At 32.7% G+C, this 26,371-nt stretch overlaps 2 protein-coding genes across 15 annotated transcripts in view; one reads left to right on the forward strand and one right to left on the reverse strand.

Annotated features, from left to right (window-relative positions):
* Positions 1-26,171, forward strand: part of pomgnt1 (protein O-linked mannose N-acetylglucosaminyltransferase 1 (beta 1,2-)) — a 125,358-nt gene extending 99,187 nt beyond the window's left edge. For 13 of the 14 annotated variants that reach the window (XM_073953313.1, XM_073953316.1, XM_073953318.1 and 10 more), the window contains 21 exons: positions 7,592-7,782; positions 10,466-10,568; positions 13,491-13,606; positions 13,692-13,757; positions 14,907-15,020; positions 15,109-15,226; positions 15,797-15,895; positions 15,987-16,114; positions 16,692-16,762; positions 17,095-17,170; positions 17,279-17,362; positions 17,453-17,494; positions 18,093-18,151; positions 19,433-19,505; positions 19,678-19,806; positions 21,788-21,913; positions 22,438-22,502; positions 22,585-22,629; positions 22,720-22,855; positions 23,175-23,284; positions 24,818-26,171. In XM_073953313.1, the coding sequence (XP_073809414.1) occupies positions 7,663-7,782; positions 10,466-10,568; positions 13,491-13,606; positions 13,692-13,757; positions 14,907-15,020; positions 15,109-15,226; positions 15,797-15,895; positions 15,987-16,114; positions 16,692-16,762; positions 17,095-17,170; positions 17,279-17,362; positions 17,453-17,494; positions 18,093-18,151; positions 19,433-19,505; positions 19,678-19,806; positions 21,788-21,913; positions 22,438-22,502; positions 22,585-22,629; positions 22,720-22,855; positions 23,175-23,284; positions 24,818-24,899 (1,962 nt within the window). In that variant the 5' untranslated portion in view covers positions 7,592-7,662 and the 3' untranslated portion in view covers positions 24,900-26,171. Of the gene's footprint in view, positions 1-7,141; positions 7,265-7,591; positions 7,783-10,465; positions 10,569-13,490; positions 13,607-13,691; positions 13,758-14,906; positions 15,021-15,108; positions 15,227-15,796; positions 15,896-15,986; positions 16,115-16,691; positions 16,763-17,094; positions 17,171-17,278; positions 17,363-17,452; positions 17,495-18,092; positions 18,152-19,432; positions 19,506-19,677; positions 19,807-21,787; positions 21,914-22,437; positions 22,503-22,584; positions 22,630-22,719; positions 22,856-23,174; positions 23,285-24,817 lie in introns of those variants that run through there. The other variant, NM_001042687.3, reaches the window with a different exon arrangement.
* On the reverse strand, positions 1,424-5,844 carry si:dkey-170g13.2. Its single transcript, XM_021471795.3, has 6 exons — positions 5,767-5,844; positions 3,772-4,137; positions 3,166-3,210; positions 3,019-3,057; positions 2,852-2,939; positions 1,424-1,622 (listed from the first exon to the last, which is right to left on the reverse strand). Exons 1-6 carry the CDS (start codon positions 5,795-5,797, stop codon positions 1,466-1,468), a joined length of 726 nt encoding a protein of 241 aa, XP_021327470.2. The 5' UTR covers positions 5,798-5,844; the 3' UTR covers positions 1,424-1,465.
* Positions 26,172-26,371: the final 200 nt, after the last annotated feature.

The following is a 26,371-nucleotide window of genomic DNA, read 5'->3' on the forward strand; positions in this document are numbered from 1 at the left end:
TGAGAGGACAGAAGGTTAGAGGTGGGGGAGTGTGAATGAATTTTTCTAAATAGCTGCCCATGCTGGGAGGATACTAATCTTACTACATACTGTACTATGCCATACAGTATTAGGTGCTTCATAATGCACTGCGTCAGATTAGAAGTTGTTCTTCTTGTGATCTATTGACATGAAAAGAATATTTTAGTGTCCCATATGGAAAAAAAACATTGGAATATAGTATATGAGTTTTATATAACTTTCATCTTTAAGTTTGGCCAAATATCATTTTCAAGGGGACCTATTATGAGACTTTGAGACAAGATGTAAAGTAAGTCAATGTCCCTGTGACGATTCAGCTCAAAATACAACACAATTATTTTTTTTATAACTCTCTGAAGCTGCCCCTTTAAGGTTTTAATCCAAATTGTTTCCGCTTTGGTGACTGACGCTTTAAATTTAAATGAGATTGTGCTCCCAGCCCTCTTTTCAAAAGAGGGCAGAGCTACAAATGCCTGTGTGTCAGCATAGTGGCAGACTCGAAAACATAACTGATGTATGAGGGAGAGATCATCACTAATAGGCGGGGCTTTCCTATCTCTGATGACACATACAAAAGGAAAATGTCAATCAAAGTGTTTCTGCAGACTATTTTTATCAAGCGTGATTATGAATAATGAATTAATAATTCTTTTTTTCTGTTAGAGGCTGGCTATATTTCCCGACTTTTCCCACACAACCGTGTTTAACCATCTTATAAAAGTGATTTTTACATAATAGGTCCTGTTTAAGAACAAACTTTCATTTGTTTTTAGTTCAATCTTTCTTTAAATCTGAAAGATCAATTATTTTTTATTCAGTTAGATTGACTTTGTAAGAGGAAAAGATTAGAAAAATTTTAATACATTTAGTCATGATACAATTTCAAATAGTGATGGGTAAAATCAAGTGTGCTAAACTGTATTTTGAAAGGACACTGATGAACATGTTAAAATGTCGTCACAATGATTGAACACAATGTTAGCATATACAGTTTATTCCTTTGCAAAATGTAATATATTTAAATCTTATTACATGATATTGATATTACCAAATGTGTTTAATTTCTGTTGTCATTTATTTTAATGAATAAATACTTGCTAAATCTACTGTATAAAATAAACTAATTATAATAATGCAACAGTATGTTCATTGCTTTCCTGGAATAGTTTGCAGAAGATCATCTGCAGTTTTGCATTTGTTAACAAATCAAAAAACAAAAAACAAATCTATAATGCCATTTTGCACTTTAAGATGGAAAATGATTCTGTTAAGACCACTAATCATTGATCTAAAGCTAATGATAACACATTGTTCAGAGTGAAAACATCACTATCTTTATTCATCTGCTTTATTTCTGATGTAAAGCAGAGTAGCTTTTTTGAAGCTTTTTTGAAGTCTTCTGAAGTGTGTATCCATCAATGTCCATTTTATTTTGAGGAAAGATTCAGCGGCCAGCATTTTGTTGCTTGCTCAACAAATTGTCCATCTCCATCCAGGGAAGGTCCCATTGGATTTCAGTCGCGTCCTGCTTGGTTTTTGGCATTTCCTGTTGGACCCTTTCCCTTCTATATGCCCCATTTGTGCATGCATACAATTTCTCTCTGAAAAGCATGAAGAAACACTTCAGATTTTTGATATTGCAATGTTTGTATTATGAACTATTAACCTCATTGCTGTAGTAATTAAAAATAATAATAATAATTTTAATTCACCTATTAATTTCAATTTTATTTAATAATTGTAATAATAATTTTTATTCACCTGTCAGTTTTGAGATTTGGGGGGTTTTGTCTTTTCATAAAGTGTTGTTAGGTCTGATGTAAAGAAAAGCTTCATTATACACTGTGTTGTTTTTGTTGGACTTTATCTATTTGAATCTGTTGATTTTGTTTTCTCAAAATGAGTTTAAGCCCATCATTTCAATGGGCCAATTGAACCAATAAATCTGTATCAAAACAAACTTAAAGCATTTTAATCCAATTATAACATTTTAAAAAATTATAATTTATTATTAAATAACTGAATTGTAAAGCGATAAAAGGGAGGTTAGCAAAATCCCTTCTGCAAAAATCTTAATATTTCAAATAAATAAATAAATAACATGTTTAGATTTTTGCAGTAGCGATTTCTGAAAATTAAGATCAATTTAATGAAATAACATCTCATTTGAATAATGATAATAATAATAATAATAATTGTTTTACATAATAATAAGTAAATGTATAGCTAAAACAGTACAATACAAAATATAGTTTCATTTGTCAGTCTACTTGCACCAATGTTATTATTTTTAAAACTGGAAACAGAAAGATGCTCTAACTTATATACCATACATCTAATGAGGGATGTAATGAAGCATTTGGAATTGGAGAAAATTAAAATATCCCTAAAAAAGAAAAAAAATATTCTATAAAATCTGGCAACCTTTCATTGATTATTTTAAAAATAAATTTTATAGGAAATCGAAGAGGATTAAACTAATTTAGATTGAAACTTAAATTCCATGATTTGATATGTTGTATATTTTTTTTCTATTATTATTGACTTCATGTATTTATCTGTTATTATTTTACTTTCTTATGAATTGATTGTATACTCTATCTTTAAAATGCTTGTTGGTCAAAATGTGTAAGTCATTGTGTTTGAATGTTTAAAAAGCAATATAGAAAGTTCTTAAATAACAATAACAACAACAATAATAATAACAACAGTAATTATTATTATTATAATAATAATAATAATAATAATCAAAACCTTTTTCACCTGAAGCTTCTTGCCTTAAAAAAAGCCTTTTGTCCAAAGTTAAACTAATTATTTAAAAAGTGTATACCTGAAACTTGGAAAGAATATCCAGAGCACAGGAACAGTCACCAGAGGAACCAATAACATACAAAGCCCCGACACCCAGGCAAACAATCCTGCAGAACACAATTAATAAAGATGGATTCCGCACAGAAAGCAAAAATCAATCCCAGTCATTATACCGGGACCTCATACCTGATTGATTTTCTTCTTCCGAATCAGACGTGGAGTTATCTACAGACACAAAATGACTGAACAGATGAAATAATGCACAACACCTTATATAAAAGTGTCTACAAAACACACGCAGACTGCCAACATCCCTTTTTTTTTTTGGCTTACCTTTTGTCATTGGGTTAACTGTGCTCAGAAGGGTCACTTCACTTTCTGTTTTTTTTTTTTTTTTTTTTTTTTGTGGAACAAAAAAAGATTGTTAATGTGAACTTTATAATATATATGTAAAAATCCTGAAAGAAAAACAACACATATCTCAAAAATTATAATAACAGTTATATATCAAACAATGTTAAGCATTGCTAATAAGAACTGAAGAGTTCAGATGTAAAAAAAAAACTCTAAGTGGCGTCCAAAATTTCCATTGAAAAAAAATTAAATAAAATTCTAGCCTCCTTCGTTTATGTTGAGATATTTCACTTTAAAGACCAGGAAAAAAAACTTTTTGTTTGCCATAAAAGTGATATACTGACCATAAAGAAGCCTGAAAAAAAATGCTCATTTTAGAGAAAATTTTCAGACAACATTTAGAAGTTCTTACATCTAAACTCTTCAACTGTAATTATAACCAAACACAAAATAACATATTAGGATGTTGCTTAATAAAATTGCTGTTGATCAATCATAACATTTTAACATAAAAATGGACAGTTATTCCATTTTGTACAAATCTTTTAATCAATTAGTAAGGATTGTAATTTGAATCTTTATTACTGGAACTGATGTCCTTCCGGGTCACGGTGATGTTGACAGTGTTGCTTGTCTTGTTGTCAGACAGACTCTCACACCAGTACAGTCCATTGTTCTTACTGTCAATGTCACTAAAATGACATTCTTCAGGCTTGTCTGTAGATTTTGTACCATTCAAGTACAAACATCCAGAGTCCTTTTGATCTCCTTGAAGCCTCCTCAGTATCCAGCCAGTTGAATTCCCACCATTTACTGAGCAGTGAAGGGTGAACTCTTTCCCTCTGAGATGTTGTCTGCTGTCTGGCCGGACCTCTAGAGAAGCATCTTTTTTTGATTTAGATTCCCTGATTTCGTTTAATGCTCCATGTTTCAGCCAGGTGGAAAGCAGAACTGGAAAGATATAAGTTAGAGGGATTAAAATGAAAATTTAATCACTACTCTCTCTTGTTCCAAACCTTTGTGAGTTTCTTTCTTCTGTTCAACACAAAAGACAATATTTTGAAAAAAGCAGAAAACCTGTAACCATTGGCATCCATCATCCATAGTAGGAAAACAGATACTATGGAAGTCAATGGTTACAGGTTTTCAACTTTCGTTGAAATATCTACTTTTGTGTTTAACAGAAGAAAGACAATCCTAATTGTTTGAAACAATTAAGTAGGCGGTTCATGTCGCTGTGGTGACCCCTGATAATTTAGGTAGTAAGCCGAAGTAAAATGAATGATTGAAAATACATTTTTAAAATAATTAAAATCATCTATTTAATAAAACATTTTGATCTCACAATTGCAAGATTATATCACAACTTTATTTCAAAACTGTTAGTTTTTGAACAGATTATATTATAAACAGAATATGTTTTAACTCAATTAGTTAATCAGACTATAAACCTGAAATATGACAAATATAGCATCACAATTTTGAAGAAAAATTCTGAATTTCAAAAAAAAAAGCTGCGAGAAGGTTTTCAACTGTGAGAAATAAAAATGCAAATAAAAAAGATCAGCATAAAAGAAAAGTGAAATTTAATTACGTTTTCCCCCAAAATGTAAGTTTATTTCTACATAAAAAAGTTAATCTACAAAAAATGAATCATAATTTTCATAAAAAATATTTATAATTATGATTAGACTTAAATGAAATCCATTCCTGTAAGTGTTCAGGCTGCACAGAATTATCAGCAACCATTATTTATTGTCTGATATATTTTGATCAATTTAAAGCCATCCACACATCAGTTATAGCACAGGTGTTAAACTCAGTTCCTGGAGAGCCGCAGCTTTGCACAGTTCAGCTTTAAGCCTAATTAAATACACCTGATCAAACTAATTTATAGTTCTACGGGCTTGTTTGAAAGCTATTGGTAAATTCAAGTTCAGACTGCATGATTTAAGCCCTGATTTTGACTCACCGACAGGTGTTGTGAAATCGCCTAAAATCACAGTCAAATCGATGCTCATTCACATGAGTAACAATTACACATTATGTATCTGAGAAAATAGGCGATGAGTCGCCGGCACCCATGAGATATTTGGCATGCTAAATATCAGGATCTGCGATTCAAATCATGCCATGATGGCAATACAGCCAATGAGAGAGCAGCATTCACTAGTATGGGTATCTGCAGGCCAGTGGGAGATTGGGGGAAAGGTTAAAAGTGCTGAATTTCGGTTCATTTAAACCTAGTCTTGCAGTGTAAACAAATCAGGGACAAAATGCTATCCCAGACAACCATGCAGTGTGAAAACATCTGTGACACGACGTTGAAAATCCAGCAATCTAAACTCAGCATAAGTGTGTCGAAGCAGTGAACTAAACTATGCAGAGCTGCAGCCTTCAGGAACTATGATACCCTGAGTTATAGCATAAAAAAGGGCTGATATTATTGAGTTTGTCCATTAGGCTTAATCCAGGCTTAAAAAATAGAATAAGCATTTGTTAGGTTTTTATTTTATTGAACAGACAATTGTTTAATGTTACAAAAGTAAGCAAGCAAGCAAATAAATAAACAAAACTCACCAAAGTAACACACAGCTGTCAGAAATCTCATGTTTTCTTTTAGCACTGGTCTTTTTAGGGAGAAATAGTAGGCTAGAGACATAATGACAGTGCAACAATCAACAAACCACTTAAAGTCATTTATTCACCCCGCCTTTTCCTCTTGCAAGAGATGATCTGATAAATATGTTCACACGCTGTTTGTAAACTGGGAAATAACCATTTTTTCCTTTACCAGTAAAATGTGGATAAGTGTATAGTAATGAGGATAATAATAATAATAATAATAATAATAATAATAATAATAATAATAATAATAATAATAATAATAATAATACAGCAGTTGATATATATATGTATAAACAAACTATATGTACAGTAGTTCCACTATTTTCTTTCTTCAAAATATTACTTGAACTGTTAATTTTCAGTTAGTCCAAATTTGACTCCAACTTTAAAATTTTTATATTAAAGTCTTGAATTTCTATTTTCAGTCAACATTAACAATTACCAATGTTCACTAAGTCTGAAAATAACTAATTACTATTTACTGTAGCATTTTAAAGCATATTTTAGCTAAATGTTTACATATCGATCAATTGTTTTAGATTTTATTTGTTTTTGTTAGCTACTACAAAATACAAGACAGAAAATTAGCGCAAATTGATTTTGTTTTGTTTTCCAAAATTGTATTAATAAGCAATGATGACAAAAAACTACTTTAAAACAACCCTTGTGACGGGTTTAAAAAAAAAACGATTTGTTCAGCATTTTTTATCTGATATCAAGTTTAGTTTTTATGTTTTATTATTAAAAAGTGCATATGTGCTTTTACATTTTTTACATGTACAACTACTCAATATAGTAAAACAAAATAATATCAAATTAAAAATATATATTACAAATAAGGCCTTACTAGCTCACAATACTTAAACATGTAAAGAAATGCACCGTTTGTACAGGTTTTTTTGTACTCTTCTTAATGGTATTTATATAAAAATCTCTGTTTTACATTTTAATCTTAAAAACATAAGCATAGGCGCCTTTTTTAATGTGAGCTCTTTAGAGCTATTTAAGCCAAATATCACTTAACTAATTGTCATATATATATATATATATATATATATATATATATATATATATATATATATATATATATATATATATATATATATATATATATATATATATATATATATATATATATATATATATATATATATATATATTATATTGTAAATATAATTGTATAGTAATTTTAAGCATGATTTGGTTCTATATTTATAACTTCGTTTTTGACAATGTTGCATTTGTTTATAACACACAAGAAATAGTGACTTTTAAGAAAAATGTGGGACCTTTATTTTGAAAAGCATGCAAGTGGCGTCCTGAATCTGGCTTCACAACACTCGTTACCTGCATATGGCCAAACGTTAGTAAACCCGACATAAACTAAATTACAGTCGTATTTTCTGGCGTGGCGGGACGTCGTTTCCGTGCGAAACAAAACAGTTCTGAGGTAAAATGTCTCATTCATTATGTGCAGTGATATAGTCAATGCATTATCGGTGTCAACAGAAATTGCTTTCTGAAAGAATTTCAGCTGTTGTGCTGAATAGAGCTTACGTTACCTCACCATCTGCTTTCAGGAGTCACTGTTAATAATGGCATATTAATATCATGTTACTACGGTGCTACGCTGCAGTTTAAGCATGTCTTTTGGACCTGGTTGTTGAGCATTTTAGATAACCTACATTAAAGTTGTGACTCTTCCATTACTGTCAGAAGATTTGAGCAGTGTTTATGCCTTTTATTTGTAATCGTGATAATGATTTATATTTTTCAGATGAAGAAGACGTGATCAAAGGCGGATGCAGGCAGGTGTTGTGATCAGGAGCAGCGGGCAGGACTGCAGGTATGGACACCTGGACACCAAACCCGAGAGCCAAGCCCTTCATCCCCCGCCAGCAGCGCAGCCTCTACCTTACTTGGAAATACAGACTTACCAACAAAAGAGCAGTGCGAAGAATCTGCCAGGTAAAAGCACGATTATACCCATCCCTGAACAAATACATTGAGGCTTTTGTTTTCTATCCTCATAAAGCCTTCGTCTAACAACTTTTTTTTTTGAAATCCCCAAAAGTACATGAATTAAGTTGAACATCAGGACATTTGCCAATAGAATATTTTATATGTATATAAGTGTTATTAATTACAAATTACAAACTGTTGATCTGTGTCACAATGGCTAACAGTGTTTATAGTTATTTTGCAAAATGAAAAGTTTGGTAATTTATCATTTGGTCAGTCCATACTAAAAAATCACTGAGGTAAAGTTGGTTTTATATTGGCACATTCGTTCATTTTTAAACAGTGACAACTTGTGACACAGTCCCTATCCTTCTGAGACCCCGCCCATTGACTTGTGTCCTCTTTAGTGGACATTGCGTTTTCATTAGTTTTCTTAGAATTTTTTGAGCTACTCTGTCAAGTTCTGTTATACTGTTCAGAGGACTTCCTGGGCTTTCTAGTGATATGTCATTTGATTGCCTGGCATGTTAGGAACCACTTTTTACACTGCACCAACAATGGCCGACATATAAACAATAGAGGTGTGAACCTATACTGGTCTCACGGTTTGGTTCGGTTACAATTATCATGCCATCGATTCGGTTCAATTCGATATTTCGGTGCATCACGGTGCATTGACGATGCTTTCCATATACAGTGTTATATATTTGGGGGGAGGCTATAACATGCTGTCTGTATAAACACACAGACACACAGCAACACACTGTCTCTCATTCAAACGCATTCACAAACATAGACAGCATCAAACAAACACACACACACACAAAAACGGAGCAGTGCTCGTAATGTCGAGTGAAAAAAAGAAAGACAGCTGTGAAACATAACCAGCTTTGTCTTTCTGTAGGAAACACACTTTAGATATTTTTAGGGTAAGCGTTTTTTGAGTTATTGCCGTCTATAACTGAAAGTGTGTCAGAAAAATCGAAAACAAAACCAACTGAAGCGCGCTCATTTCTGGCGCCCCACTGGATATACAGCGCCCTAAGCATTTGCCTATGCTGCCTACGCCACGGGCCGGCCCTGAGTTGGCTGAGTGTTGTAAATAAATAACGGCGCTCACCTCCCTCGCGACAGAGCGCATAGGAGATAAATGATGTCACTACATAATAACCGGTTATGGTTATTACTGAATCGATACCGAATTGTCCGCGTCTGCATCGCGGTGCACCGAAGAAACAATTAATTTTGACACCCCTAATAAACAAGCACATTTTATGGAAAGGAGAGAGGTACGTAAAATGTAGCTTTTTAAATGTTTTTTTTACTATTATTATCACATATATATTTGTTTATTAAAGTGTCAGGAACAATACATTTAGCTTTCAAAGCTGTTAACTTGTGTTTTAAAATATCCTTTTTTAAATGTCCACTATAGTGGACACCAGGACCATCTTAATGTAATTAATGTCTACATGTTGTAGGGGGCAGAATTGAAGCAGAGAGGATTCTTTATAGAATAGTTGAGGGAGACACTGATTTAAAAGTATTAGAGGCAATTAGAGAATGACAATTGCAGTTTTAAATCACTTTTATGTTAAATATGTTTTGGAATAACATGCCTCTTTCAGACTAAACTGTTTCAGGAATTTCAATACAAAATGAAAAAATGGCTTTTGTTACATGAATATTGGATTATTATCCCTTTACAGCCATATCCTGTACAGTTTTGTTGTCTGAGTTGCGGTCGTTTTGAACTAAAATGGTCCTGTGGTCCACTACAGTGGACATGCTGTAAAATTAAAAATAAAAACAAAATGTAAAAACTCTAAATTGTAGAATTTTTATTATTTTTTTTAACCGAAAGGATGAAAAAAAGAAAAAAAAATATTTGGGTCTCGGGAGGATATATTGTTTACCACGCTACTTTGAATATGGAATATGGTCTGGAATCTCAAGTTAAAATGACTTTAAAAAATCATTAGCTAATTTATTGTAAACATTGTTGTACTTTGATAATCATTGGCTGCTAATATGATTTCCTAATTTAGAATTGGCCAATAATACTTTTTAAAAATTATATTATTTAAGAGAAAGTTAGAATGTGCAAATATATTTTAAAAAATCTGTGATTCAGAGTGTAAAAATATATATTTTTTTAAAGTAAATAAGTAAATTGTTTCACTGTGGTGACCGCTGATAAAAAAAAGGAATTCGGCGAATTAAAGTGAGGTGTTTTTTTGGTGTAGTGGCATTTGTTTTAACATAAAAAAAAAACTAGAACAAACTCAATTTTCATACATTAAAATTCACAGCTTTTTAGAGCACTATTATTTTGCTAAAATTTCTTTAGGAAAGAAAAAATTTACTATATAGAATTTTGTTTATGTCCGTAATGTGCATTTCTGTACTTTTATTTATATTTATTTTCACTTTATAACTTTAATATATTGTGGAGATATGTTATATTAAAATCGGCACAGAATGAGCTAAATTCGACAATCATCTTTTAAGAATATAATTTTTATAAAATAAAAAAGCAAATAATATATAAAGTGTAAACATACTGTGATTGAATATTGCATGTTTTATGTTTAATTTATATTGTTTAATCAGCAGGATAGAAAAACAGTAAAAGTATTAAATGGCCCTGTTTAGGTGGTTAGGTAAACATCTGTTTGTGTGTTTGCAGGCTAGTGCTGTGCTGTTTCTACTGATCACAGTGATTGTGAATATCAAACTCATTCTTGATACAAGAAGAGTTGCCAGTGAAGATGATGCGGCTCAAGAATACGGTAATGTTGATGACTTGCTATGTGGACATTTGTTTTATGATGCATGATTTTCCAAAGGAAATGTTGGAGATATGTAGTTTTTGCTACTTGATTGGAGTTACTGCAGGAAATGTGAAACAAATAACTATGCTACATTTATTTTTCTTTTACACTGTAAATTGCACAAAATTACTCCTGATATAAACTTGTTTTTTCATTGATTCGATTGCAAGTTGTCACCTGAGATGCATTACTTTTTCCATGGTTTAACATGGTTTTCTCATATGTAAAATAAAATAACAATAATAATAATAAAAAAACATGTCTTCTGACCACTTTTGTTTAGATTCCATTGGAAGTCTTGGATTTTAAGTGTGCTTAGATTTTAAGTGACTTTTTAGTGCTCCAAACATGCTAGTTAAATCATGTAAATGCAAAAAATACATTTCAAATTGAAACTAACGCCTGTTTCACACCGCAAGCGTCAGCTGCGCGTGAGCTGAGCGTTACCTATGTATGTCGAGCAGAGGCAGCACGCAGGCGTTTGTTTGCCTTTCACACCAGCTGCGGCGCGTGAGCAGAGCATTACCTATGTCAGTCGAGCAGAGGCAGCACGCAGGCGTTTGTTTGCCTTTCACACCAGCTGCGTCTGCAGCGCGCAGCTCTTCGGCAGCTGCTGCAGAGATCAACCTATCTCTATCTATTCTATCTAGTTACCCATGTGTCTCTATACAAATACACTTTTCAAACTTTTTATCTGCACCAAGGCCCACGGAAGATCCCTCTTTTTCTTTAACCTGCTAATCTTTATTTTACAAATTTTATAGATCAAACAGTACTGTATGCTTCTCACGCTCTATGAGTGTCTACTACAGTCTGAAGACAATCGCCTGTTATATTATGTTATTTGTTTTTTGATCGTCAGGTTGCTGTAGGCCTAGTTGTAGTAACATTTATACAATATAGTTATAATGATATTTATACATGATCAAACTAGTGTTACTTTCTCCGCTTCAGTGATGTCCAGCAGCAGAATAACAGATCGTTAATTCATGCTCGTGCAGAGGATGAGACGGACAAAAGTAATTAATGCATGTCATTCTTTTACTTATTTTCATGTTGTCAGGTTCAAAGTGCAAACAGCTCCCGGTAGGAATAACTCGAGTGAACATAAAACAAAGCCGATTAAAACTTTCTTGCTATGCTTAAGCCATAGATATATACACTAAATATCGCATAGGGACCCTAAGCATGCATCAATAGCGCCGCCACATTGGTACAGTGCTCCCAGGACAAATGTCATTCAACCGCACTAGTCAAGACAGTGTTATTATGTGAAGATGCGGGACTTTAGCTCTGTCTACGGGTGTAGAAACGAGCAAACAAAGAAATCAAAGCACAAAGGCAGAACATTTCATAGGTAATATTACGTTTTTTTCTGTTTTTGTATGTTCTGAACTTTTGTGCTAATCAGGTAACGTTATTGATGATAACAGTCACTTACTGCATTAACCATAAGACAAAGAAGCTCCAACTCGCACTAAACACTCGGCTTATGCCAGTTTTGTTGAATAAAATCAGCAAACAATGCAAAAGAAATATGACAACGAGATGCTGCGCTGCCAGAAACTTGTATTAATTTCGGCTGACGTTAGTGAAAGAGTCGTTCGGGGGATTCATTCACAAACGAATCGCTCCCTCCGTCAGTAGTGAAAGTGAAAGTGAAAAGTGAAAGCAGGAGAGGAGGTGTGTTTCAGGACATGATTAGATCAAATTTAACAGGGAGGGTGAATAGTACATTTCTGTACACACAAACACAAGCTTTTTGTCAAGAATGCCCGTGCGGTCACTGATCCATCAATGTAGAAAAGTGATGTAAAATTATAATTTTCGTAATTAGAAAAAAAAAATACATACTAACATCCAGGAAAACTCCCGATCATAGATATATGTGTATATGTGTATATCTCTGGCTTTGGATGGTCACAGTCCTCCACTGTACATTGGTCCCGCATTCATTTCAAAGGAGCGCTACCCTGTAGCAAGATGGCGGCGCTATTGACGCATTCCGTCCAATAGACAACAATAGGCCAGGCGACATCTAGTGTATGTGCTTGAGCTGCACAGCACATAGCGAGCTCACATCATCCAGCATGCGTGCCAAACTACACTACCCACAATACACTTCACTATGGACTACAACTCCCCTAAATAATTTATTTCCTCTCTCCTGAAACACTAGCGTGCAACTTAATCAAAACTGATACTAAAATTGTTTTACATTTGGTTTTGTAGTTCGGGCCTAAAATGTTATTTATTTAATCGTTTAAGTTCATTTGATTGACTATATATGAATAATTTGACATTATTAACGCATTTATTGGGTAAAGTTGCTACTTTTTACTGTCACTCAATGTGTTTTGGTCATTATCAATGCACTGTCACTTTAAATGAGCGTGAGCAGTGCGGCAAAAATAGACCCAGCGGCGAAACTATCGCTGCACTGCTGCTTCAGCGACGCTCAAGCCTCGCACAGACGCGCTGCTGCTGCGTGCGGTATGAAAGCTCTAAACTGTTAACATGGACGCCGAAAAAACACGCGCTGCTGACGCTTGCGGTGTGAAACAGCCGTAACCTATCAAATGCACTTAGCTTATCTAATAAATCATTAAATATTAGGTATCTATATAATATGCATTCTTTTTAGTTTAAAAGCTTATATTGTTTGCTTTATTGTGGACAGAACAACAAGACACTACTCTAATTCCTTTTTGTTTTACGACAAACAACATTTTAAAACTGATCTGAGATAAGGTTAATACTATGAGGTCCTCCAGATAAGAACCATGGAATTTTAAATTTTTCAAAATAGTGATGTAGTAACCAGTCCTTCAGTTTTTACTTTGTGCTATTTCGTTTATGCTATCATTGTACTGATTTCAGATGATGCCCTGCCTAACATGGAAACCCCACGCAGACCAGCCAGTGGGAGGAAAGTTTTGGACATTGAGGTGTACTCTAGCCGCTCCAAGGTGTATGTGGCAGTAGACGGCACCACTGTAAGTCATTCTAAGCCTGTTTCATGAAGGTTTTTGACACATTTGCAAGTGAACATTAGCTAAAGTATTCATTGTGTTTTTGCAGGTGCTGGAAGATGAGATAAGGGAGCAGGGCCGAGGCATTCATGTTATTGTTCTAAATCAGGCCACAGTAAGCAAGCATATTAACAACATCCCATGACTTAATATGTGTTCTTTAACTTTACTTTTTCTTCATAATGTCCACTCTTTCACTATAAAATTAGCTATGATTCCATGTTTCAAATGTAAGTTAGAACACTAAAAAAAAAAAAAAACATTTGCAATTAAAGCACTTTTTTCCTCCCTGTGTTCAATAGAATAAATGTTTTATTTATATATATATATATATATATATATATATTTCACCACCTCACATCATACAGTATTTACTGGATGAAATCCAGTATATATTTCTTTCTATTTCTGAAAAATAGTGCTTGCTTTGCTTTAGCACATTTTTAAGAAAATTTCATATCATTTAGTTTTTAACAATAAATAAGGTGAAGAAGTCTTGTTTTTCCCCCTTAATTACCAGAAAATTTTTATTACCAGTTACAGTTAGGCATGTGGTGGTATAAGTTTGTGACTGTATGATACTCTTAAATAAAAATATCATGGTTTCCCGATATTACAGTATTGTGGTTACTGCTCTAAAGTAAGTACTTTTTGAATGTTTGAATAATAAATAACTATCTATCTAACTAACTTGTGCTATCTTCATTCGTTTCAGAAGCACAGATTTTTTTGCAACACATTAAAAAAAAAAAAAAAACACATAAAAAAAGTTTACATATACCTTAGGAACAGTATAACAGAAAAGTTTAGCGGTTTTAAAACTTTTCCAAACCGGGGTAAACCTTGAAAAAGGTTATCATCCATGCTTAGGTACAGTTGTTAGTTCTGATTTTCAAATGTATGTTTTTTTTTTTTTCAGTTTTATTTCTTATTACAATGGTTTGAATTTTGGCCAGTAACAGAAGAAATTGCAACCTTGACCCAAATGTTTTTAGCTTCTGCTATGAGTGTTTCACTATAACCAAAAAGTACATAATTTACTTGATGTTTTGTACATTATGAATTTAAACTCTATTATGAATACACTCATACATTACATTTCTTAACCTTTAAAATTTACATGATTTAGCTATTTTATAATTATTAAAAATCTGTATTATTATAATTATTTTTTAGGGTAAAAAAATTGCATGTCATGTTATACATGATTATAAGTATTATTAGGCTATTTTTGCAAATCAAGTTGTCTGTCTTTTTTTAACAGGGTCATGTCATGGCCAAAAGAGTGTTCGATACTTATTCTCCACATGAGGATGAAGCCATGATTCTCTTCCTCAACATGGTCACACGTGGAAGAATCCTTATCTTCACTATTAAGGTTAGATACACACATCTTTCCTGCACTCTCTTGGTTTTGTTTTTGTGTTTTGTGTGTTCATAAGGGCATTTGTTGTTGGCTTCTTCAGGATGAGGGGACTTTTCATTTAAAGGATGCTGCCAAGAATCTTCTTAAAGGTTTGGGCAGTCAAGTTGCTGTCACCTTAGGTTGGAGAGATATGTGGACTCTAGTTGTGAAAAAGGGAGGTAAGGACAATGCTTTTTGACTTTTGATATTACCTTTAAAAGTTTGGAATGATTTATATTTTTATTTTATCAAAACCAGCATTTATTTGTCAAAAGGATAGTATTACTATAATCACTGCTCTTATATAACATTTATGACACATGATCTTTTAGAAATCATTCTAATATGCTGATTTGGTACTGAAGAAATATTTCTTGGTATTATTAATTTAATTGTTGCTTAATATCTTTGGGGAAATCATGTTACACTACAATTACATTTAGGGATGAGTCTGATTTAAACAAAATATTTTATTAAACATTAATATCAAACATGACAGGCAAGATTACAAAATCATTACATTTGAAATAAATGTCTTCCTTAAAGATTACTGGCCGGACCATATCATAGTTTCCACAAAATGTTATGTTATTATATTTTATCAAATTATACTGTTTCGTTGTATTTTTGATGAAACAATTGCAAACTTTATTCATAAATTAATTGTTTCACATTTTGACGGGTATAGCATAATTAATGTGTCTCATGTATTTGATATTGAGATATTTCTGTGATTTTTATTTCCTCAGGTCAGGTGTATGGGGAGAAGCATTCAAAATCTCCTGCTCTGTCCACATGGGGGGATCCTGTGCTGCTGAAGACTGAGGTGCAGCTCACAGCTTCTGAAGGTAAGTTTGCCTCTGCTATGAATGTAGAGGTCACATCTTGCACTTAGGTTACGCTAAAATCCAAACTGTATGTTTACATTGTGATTTTCAGAGGCAGAGTGTCATTGGGCAGACACAGAGCTGAACCGCCGGAGGAAGCTCTTCTGCAGTAAAGTGGAAGGATACGGGAGCATTTGTAGTTGCAAGGATCCAGCTCCCATTGAGTTCAATCCAGACCCAGTAAGACACATCCTATTTAAAAATGCTCTTAATTCACTACAGTTTAAAACTTTGTTATTAATGAAAAATTAAGAAATGAGTATTTAGAATGTTTAAAAATAAAAAGGTTTGTTTTATAACAATGCTTTAAATCAATACTATAACTGTATATTTTTATATTTAATTAATGCAGCCCTGGTGAGCATAAGAACAGGTTTAATAACATTAAAAACCATTAGATTACTTTTAAAAGCTGTTGTTATTGTATGCATAATGTGTTGATATCAGAATCACAGGGATGTATGAATACTAAAGGTTTTTTATTATTGTGATTTATATTTTTTAATGTACTATTTCATAATGTGTTGAATAAATTCCATGCAACAAATTTTACTCTTGCACTGTCTGAAAAGTTGAACTGTGCTAAATGAACTAGTTGTCAGTCAGACGCTGAGAGGTTATTTTAGTAAGATAAATTGCTGGTATATTGTTGTACATCAAAATCACTGTACAATATTTTATATATATAATACTGTAGAGTGATTCTGATGAACAAAGTAAACTCATACACTTGCTGATGTTTCCATGTCTTTTCTAGCTGTCTAACAACAATGTCTACAACATCCCAGTAGCAGTTATCGCTGGAAATAGACCAAACTATCTCTATAGGTTAGTAAACTAAATTTCTTTGTTTACAACCAAACCACATCATGAGTGCATGGCATGTATAAGTTACATTTGTTGGAAGAGCGTTTATGTATTTATACATTTGTTCATATAGAAAAATGGAATAGAAGATGGACAAACTTCGGTGTGGTTTAATGGTGCACACTTAAGATCAGAAAACAACATTCACGTTACTCAAATAGTCCACCCAAAATGCTAGTGTGAAAGCCTCCAATATTATTTGCAATTTATTGTTTAATTTCAGGAGAGAATGTAGGAAACATGCATTCAATAACTCATTTTTACATTCACTGCCATGTTTGTTTCTATCCTAGAATGCTGCGCTCTCTTCTTTCCTCCCATGGTGTCAATCCACAGATGATCACTGTTTTTATTGATGGATATTATGAGGTTACATCTGCTTTTCAGATTTTTATATTCTTTTTAAGTACGTTTTACAATTTTGTATTAAGTTTTTATGAGATGATTTGACATATTTTGTTTTACATTTCTGATTAGGAGCCCATGGATGTGGTAGATCTGTTCGGCCTTAAAGGAGTTCAGCATACGCCTATCAGTATTAAAAACGCAAGAGTATCACAGGTGATATTTCTGTGTAAATTGATCCTCAAAAAAAAAAAAAAAAACTTAAAAGATGTTTAAAAATCATCCTAATGTTTCGTTTTGTCTCAGCACTACAAAGCCAGCTTGACTGCAACCTTCAATCTTCATCCAGTGAGTAAATTCCTACTTTATGCACATATTGTATGCAGTTATACATTTGAAGTCAGAATTATCAGCCCACCCTTTGAATCATTTTCTTTTTTAAAGATTTCCTAAATGATGTTTAGCAGAACAAGGAAATTTTCACAGTATGTCTGATGATATTTTTTCTTCTGGAGAAAGTCAACATTATTAGCCCCCTTAAGCTATATTTATATATATATATATATATATATATATATATATATATATATATATATATATATATATATATATATATATATATATATATTTAGTCAACAGAACAAACCATCTTTATACAATAACTTGCCTTATTACCTTAACCAGCCTTTAAATGTCACTATAAGCTGTTTAGAAGTGTCTTGAAAAAATATCTTGTAAAACATTATTTACTGTCATCATGACATAGGTAAAATAAATTCATTATTAAAACTATTATGTTTAGAAATGTGTTGAACAAAACTTCTCTCCGTTACACAGAAATTGGGAAAAAATAAACGGGGGCTATTAATTCAGGGGGGCTAATGATTCTGACTTCAACTGTATATTAAAACAGCTTGCAGGTATCTGACTGTGTAAACTGTTTTAGGATGCAGATTTTGCCATTGTCCTCGAGGAGGACCTGGATATTTCCATAGATTTTTTCAGGTATGGAAAATGTAATTTATCTTTAAATAGTGCTTATGTGCAGCAAAGACATGACCCATTTTGGTGTCCTTATCAATTACAAAAGAGATTTTGTGTAAATGGAAACCATAGAAAAGGAATAGTTCACCTAAAAATTTTTATTTACTCACCATTTACCCTCAAATGGTTGTAAACCTTTGAGTTTCTTTATTCTGTTGAACACAAAGGAAGATTTTTGAAAAAAGCTGAACCTGTAGCTATTAAAATCCATAGAACAGCAAATACAGTGAAAGTCGATGTGTTTAAAACAAGTGACGGGTGAGTAAACGATGACAGCAATTTCATTTTTGGGTGAACAATCCTATTCAATTCTTATAAATAAGTCTTCTTGAACTAATTGTGAAACTATTGTTTAACTGCATGACATTGTTGCACAAATCTTCTGTAAATCATAGTAAAATGTTTTAGTTGGTCTGTGTTTCCAAAACATGATTTTTAGCCTTAAAAAGTCTTAAATTTACTGAAATATTGTGTTGTTGGTCTTAAACAGTTTAAACAGTTCTTCATTTTCTTATGCCTATGTATAGCTATCCAATCGGGCGGACACTCAACAATCAACACATCTCACCTCATCTAAACCTTTTAACAAAAGTTCATCAATATAGTTTAATTATCTTCCTTACAATAACGTTTTTTAAAGGTACTTTATGTATGTCTAGCTACATGGTAAGGACACTGACCTGGATAGACTTTTCATGTAGTTAAAAAAAATATATATATATTTTAAGACGCATTATGTTGAGAAAAATGTGTATGTATGCAACTAGAGTTTGCTTGTTTTGACACATTATTTAAAATATGGCTAAGAAATTGTGGCAAGTAAAAAATCTTCCTTTATCATTAAAAAGGTCATAGTGTTTAGCTCTGTTTGAAATTTCATTCATAATTGTCTTAATGTCTTAAAGTTAAGTTCTTAAACATTTTAATTGATAAAACCTGCCGAAACCCTGTTTAAAGTCAAACTTTTTTCAGAAAATAAATAAAATTGCATGCATTTAAATATACAGTGTAGGAAGCTGAAATAGACCATTTTTGCATTAATGCTTGAAAACCCATATGTAAAACTGACGATATCCACTAGATGGTAGCAGACTTCTGTATTACTTATCAGGCTAGTTTAGAAATACATGAGTGCACTGAGCAGAAACAAGAAGCTCAACTCATCTTAATAGAAAAGACTGAGTTACAGCATTTGACAAAATGTCATTAATTGTGATTTATTTCTTCCACTTTTGCCTGTAGCTTTCTCGGTCAGACCATCCATTTGTTGCATGAGGATGACAGTCTGTACTGTATCTCAGCCTGGAATGACCAAGTGAGTGGGAATAAAAATGATTGCTGACAATGTGCTATTTTCACTTTGTTGAATCTCAGAGGTAACTGTTTGTAATTGTTATTTCTGTTCACATGTTTTTGTTCTGCTAAACAATGGTTGGCTAAGTTACTTCAGGCAGTGGACTTGACCTCTCTGCTGTGCTGTTTTGAAGGGTTACGAGCATACGGCGGAGGACCCATCACTGCTGTACAGGGTGGAAAGCATGCCTGGCCTTGGCTGGGTGCTTAAAAAGAGCCTTTACAAGGATGAGCTGGAACCCAAATGGCCGACTCCTGAGAAGGTGAGCCAGCCGTTGCATGTGTTTAGCATATAATTTATGTCTACATCATTACTGTATATATATTTACAGTTTACAAGCTAAATCACCCAAAAGCAATGTCTCATTTGGCACAATTTTCCACTCCATTTGCTTACAGTAAAGCTTTTAGAAGTGATTAAATCTTCTCTCACGATTTGGAAGTGCTGTTCTCACTATGGATTTTAGTGGTTTGTAGGGATGCTCCAATCAGGATTTTTGCAGCCGATACGGAGTACTGATTCCTTGTCCTAGTTATTTGCCAATATCGAGTACCGATTCTGATGCTTCAAGCTTTATGTAACTTTGCCATTGCATAAAGCATATTTTTCCTGTTGTATAAAATTTAAGTGGAGATCTCTACTTACCTAAGATAATAAAATAAGGATGCTGAATATAATCCTATACTTTATTATTACTGCATATAATCTTAAACATATTTACTATAACCCTTTAGTGTGGACAGAAGCACCTTTACAGAAAATAATAGATAATATGTGGGAGACTCGTGGAGCTTCTGGGAGAGGTCGTACAGTTGGACATAAGATGGGGCTGATTGCTCCACTCTCGTCACAGCAGCTCAAAACACTGGATATGCAATGGTTGCAACTAAAGACCATCACTCGCGCAAGTCTCATCAATAAACTGTATAAACAGTGGTTGGACCACATCTGTATATATTTTAGCTGCTGCGATGTGTGCGCAGCGATCGCTTACACCCCATGCATCATTTACCTCCTCACATGTTGTAACAAACACTTGCGATCAGTTCATAAGATCAGCCAGATTGGCGAGTACCGATCGAGTCATTCAATGTAATCATCGACTGATACTGAAGTTGAATAACATTGCTAACATTTAAAGAGTCAATCTGGGGTGTGTTTCTGAAAACCATCGTTAGCCAACTAAGGTCGCAAGTTCCATCATTACAAACATAGCTTGTTGATTTGTCATTTTCCAAATTCATCGTTCCAACGAACATTCGCAAACTGCTTCGCAAATTTGTATGCTTGCTAATAAACCTCTGGAGCTGTAGTTAGAAACAAAGTTCCCGGCTGTGTTCTATTCCCAGTTATCCCCCTATGCTCTGTGTTTAGAAGATTGTAACATTTAAACTTAGAATTCTAAAAAGTATTAAAATAAAGTCATCTCTATTAGATGTAGTTAGCTTTCAAAGTATTTTTACAGTTCAGTTTTAGCGATCTTCATGTTTACATTTGCGTCCCCTTCGTAGTGCACTTTAAAAAAATGTATGTCATTTTGAACACAGCCGTGGCTCATGATAAAAGCTATAGGTGGCCTAATATTTAAAGCGGAATTTGTTACATCTCAAAAGCTTGTGAAAACAAAAAACATTGCATACGTTAATGCTTTTAATTATTAGTAGATTATTTATTAAGTATCTGTACTGAATATGACATGGGCCTGTTGGTTGGAACATTTCTGCAGTGGTTTGGATGTGTCAAATTAGACTTCCAAAAATAAATAAAAATATAAATGAATAAATAAAAATATTTTGTGGATTATTGGTACTTATACTTTATCGGTACTAATATTTTATTCAAAGGTAAATAAAAAGATGAGATGAGATGTTTTTTAAAACTTAATTTTAAAAGCTCATTTAGTCTTATGATGATAATGACAAATGTACATTTTTACAGTCTTTAGTATCACATAATCCCTCAGAAATCATTTTCCATGTTTGAATTTGATGCCCACTACTATTGTCATCATTAAATAACAGTTCAAAAGTATTAGAAATCTATTGTAACATAACACGTTTTTTTTAACACGCTTTGCTATTATTTTTTAAATCAGTTTTAATGCTGAATAAAAACACCAGTCTGTTTTAGGAAAATAAAAGTTACACCAAACTTTTAAATGACAGTGTATTAGCAAAATAGATTAAGCCTGTCTCTGTTAACTTTCTTCTTCTTCATCCATTCGTATTGTTACAATGCCATAGCTGTGGGATTGGGATATGTGGATGCGGATGCCAGAGCAGAGGAAGGGAAGAGAGTGTGTCATTCCTGATGTTTCCCGCTCTTATCACTTTGGCATCATTGGCTTAAACATGAATGGTTACTTCCATGTAAGTGAGATGCTTATACTTACAATTGTCAGTGACTGTTGTTCACTACCTTGAATTTTCCTTATTTTTTACATATAGCATCTGTCTTTTTGTATTATATATTATGCTTTTCATATTTTATTTTTGTACCAACTTTTATGAATAAATAAAATATCTTTTTCCAATAGAGAACTCTAGGGCAGCATTTTTATACAATTTTTAAAAGCATATTACAAGTTAACAATTAAAAAAGTACATTAAAAGGGTTCAATGGATAGGAATTGTAAAGGAAATACACTGCATGGAAAGACTCACTTTTAATCTAAGATTTGATTAAAAAAAGTGTAACAAGTACTGGGAAAAATGGTCTGAATATGTAATTGTAAACACTTTCTGATAATGTATGTCGAATGTATCATGACTTGATTCTGTAACCCGTATGACAACCACTTTGTTCTCTGTTTTTTTATTTCTACTTTTTTTTTCTTTTTTTTCTCTAAATAAAAAAAGTTTTAAAAAAGTACATTTTTTTTTATCTTTTACAGGAAGTTTACTTTAAAAAGCACAAGTTCAACACTATTCCGAATGTTCAGATGAAGAATGTTGAGAAGTATGTATTCATCCAGTCATCTCTAATTTCTTCTCATTTATATGCCTTGAAGTCATTTTTAATTTTCTCTCTATTTTTACAGCTTGAAAAAAGATCCATATGAGATTGAAATTCAAAACTTACTACGGTAAATAAATGCATTCTACTCCATTATTGGATAATTAATCAAAAATGCTTAAAATTGCATTATTACAACGACTCATTTGTGTGCCTGCAGTGAAGCTGAGGTTCTGGACCACAGTAAAAACCCATGTGAAGACTCGTTTATCCCAGATACAGAGGGAAAGACCTTTGTCATGTTCATCAAAATGGAACAGGAAACAGACACAAACACTTGGACAGAGTTGGCGAAGGTATGTTGAATTTAGTGCAGTGTAAAGATCCTTGGTCTAAAGAGGTTTTGTTTGCACATCTCAATGAACAGAGCAGGTTAGGCAGTATTTACCCTGCATTTGTTGTTACAGTGGATTGCAGTGCATCTTAAATTGGCCTGTATATCTGAGCAAAAGGTGCAGATTATAGCTGGCTGTTGTTTGAAGAGCCTGCAGGGGTAGATAAATGGCTTATGAACAGTGAGAGAGGAAATATACTGAAATAAATATATAAATACTGTCATGCGGGTATTAAAGCTGTGGTATTAGGTTGTGGCCTTATCTTGTTTACTGCTTGTAGTGCCTGCATGTGTGGGACCTGGATGTACGAGGTTATCACAAAGGACTCTGGAGGCTCTTCAGAAAGAAGAACCACATCCTGGTAGTGGCTGTTCCAATCTCGCCGTACTCGTGAGTATACATGCATTTATGTAATCTCAAAGCTCTGAAACTCACTGCTTATTAAATGTGACACCTTCACATGTTCCATCACATATGTCAAATCAATAGGACGTTTGTGAAATGTGCATACCAATGTTTTTGCCATATAAATTTTTTTCTGGTCTTCAAGTGTCCTGTGTTTTTAGATGGATTTTAAAGGCATGGTTTTTTATGTCTTTAATCTTAGAGGTACTTGTCTTTAACGCTAGTGATGCTTAAAACTATCTAATAAAACTGAAATAAAATATATATTGGGTGTATAATTTAACACCGTTCATGTTTTTTTATGAACCTTAAAGAGAGTCAAAGCAAAAAATTGTATATGGTCCTTACAACTGCCTTCCCTGGGGGCCAGCATAACACATTATTAGTAATAATAGCTGAAACTATTACGTAGGAAATCCTGTTTACTCCAGGATTTTTTTTTATTTGTTGTGGCAGTTAATATGCTTTTTTTCTGTGCCCAGTTATTTTATTTTTTATTTTTTTCTTGCATTTTTGTTCTGTATTTTAGTTTTTTGTTGTTGTTGTATTTGCTATACAGTTATCCATCGCCATAATGCGGTTCACCTTTGACAGTTTTTAGAATGTAACTCCCGCGATTATCAAGGGACCACTGTATTACTTGTTTTGTTTAGTTTTTTTTCTGTGTTGTTTTGTTCTGTATTTTATTTTTGTTTTTTGTGATTTTGTTTGTTTTATTCTTTGTTGTATTTTCTTCAGTTTTATTCTATTTTTGTTTAATTGAATGTTCCTCAACAACGAATAAAAAACAAAAACACAAAACACAGAAAAATATAATACAAAACAACATCAAAGAAAAAAACACAAAACAAGCAAAATAATAATAAAAATACTAATATATATATATATATATATATATATATATATATATATATATATATATATATATATATATATATATATACACACATACATACATACATATACATATATATACATATATATATATATATATATATATATATATATATATATATATATATATATATATATATATATATATACACAACATAAAATGTTTTTCTTTTTTGATGTTTTTTGTTGTTGTTTTGTTCTGTATTTTATTTTTCTGTGTTTTTGTGTTTGTTTTTCCTTCAGTTTTATTCTGTTTTTGTTTTAATGGTTTGTTGCTTTGTGCTGTTTTTTGGTCTGCATGTCTGTCTTTATTTACTTTAAGTTATAATTTTATAGTTGTGTTTTGTAACTATTGTGTTGTCATTGTGATTGCTGTTATGGAATAGCAATGTTTTATTGTTGTTTCTACTTCTGTAGCACCTTGAGTGTAAGGAAAGTGCATTGCAAATTATGTTACTTTATTATTATTATCATTATTATTATTGTTGTTGTTATTATTATTATTATTATTATTATTATTATTATTACTTAGTTTCTTAAACAATTTTGTGTGTATGATACATATGATATTGTACCTGAAACTTTTAGATGTGACCTTTAATGTAATCTTCCTCTCTCCCTCAGTGTTAAGAAGCCCAGTAATGTCACTCCCATTCACCTGGAGCCTGCACCTAAAGAGGAGGGGCCTCCTGTGGAACAGATGTAGACCTGTCTTAATCCAAGCCAAAGGGCTTTTCCTAACCACTAACAGACAAGGCCTGTGTCAGGCTGATAATGGGCCTTGTGTTACACTTCAAGCCCCTGCAAGACAAAGGGGCTGAGCGATAGGATGAACCGCCCTGTGCCGGAAGCATCTAAAAACTACAGGCTCATTGAAGCTAGAGCGATATTTGAGTGGATTTATTTAAAAAAAATCAAAAGGTGTGTGACATGACCTCTTATTGTTGGTTTGTGTTTTGGAGTTTTTCCTGGGGTCACACCATTTCATATAAATTTATGCTGGAAGGTTTTATTTTAGAAAATGACTGATAGATATTTTAAAGTATTACTGGTACTACAATAAAGTGAGTTACTAAATGTGACACAATACTGCGAAAAGGGATTAAAATATGTCGGACGTAAGATGCTTTTAACACTACTGAGTGCATTGGGCCACCCTGCACATATGTTTTAACTTATGTCTATTTATTTTGTCAATATCAAGATAACTAGGTTTATTTTTACCTGATGAATTCAGTTTTACACATGAAAAAAAATGTAATCAAGAAACAAAACGCTTTTTATTTGTTTACAAACAAAACTGTGTACAGACAAATATATTTTCAGATCAAAAGATTGTCATCATATTTTTGAGTGTTTTTATCGATTTTTGTTCTTTACTGGCTGAAAAGATTCAAGCAGTATCTGTGAGCTACACATTACTGCACAATCAGAAAATGACAGATTTCAATGTGTGTAATTGGTTTTCTTTAAATGTTGGCCCTCCAGCAAGAGCATTAAGATTTCTCTTTTCTCTGAGATAGACAGGTGATGCTGCTTAGGTGAGATCTATGTGTCCACACAGCCACTTAATAGCCTTACGGTGGAAGATTAACACTTGAAATCAATGCAATCTCAGCTGCATCACAGATCTGCCCTGTGTTAACGTGACTTACTGTATGTAGAGATGCTGGTGGAAAATTGATTTATCACGCAATAATGTCCAAATCATTTCACGGAGGAGATTCCAGACTAGATTGTTGTAAGTTTCAGAGATCGGTACTAAGGTTGCTACAGACTTTTTACTTGTGGTGCCACTAAACATTTTCATAGTATTTGAAACATGTGCAATACCATAATAGAAGTGTTTATTATCTCAACATATTATTTTGTACTTCCGTTTGCAGAGGATGTCTAATATGATTCTCCAACAGTTTTGTATATCCAAGTAGTTAAAAATTATTGGTTTTCTAATATAAAATAAAAATGTTTTCTTAAACTTTTTGTCTCAATGATCTTTATTTTCTCAATGATCTAGATTTTTATGCACAATAATGTCATCTATACAGTTTTACTTTATTGGAATGAAATGTATCAAAGGTTTTAAATGTGGCTTTAGACCACTTGTTCTCAGTTTATTCTGACATTTACCATAATGACAGAAACAACGCTTGTGATGTATTGATTGATTGATGATTT

This window comes from Danio rerio, chromosome 6 (genome assembly GCF_049306965.1).
Source record: "Danio rerio strain Tuebingen ecotype United States chromosome 6, GRCz12tu, whole genome shotgun sequence".
Lineage (NCBI taxonomy): Eukaryota > Metazoa > Chordata > Actinopteri > Cypriniformes > Danionidae > Danio > Danio rerio.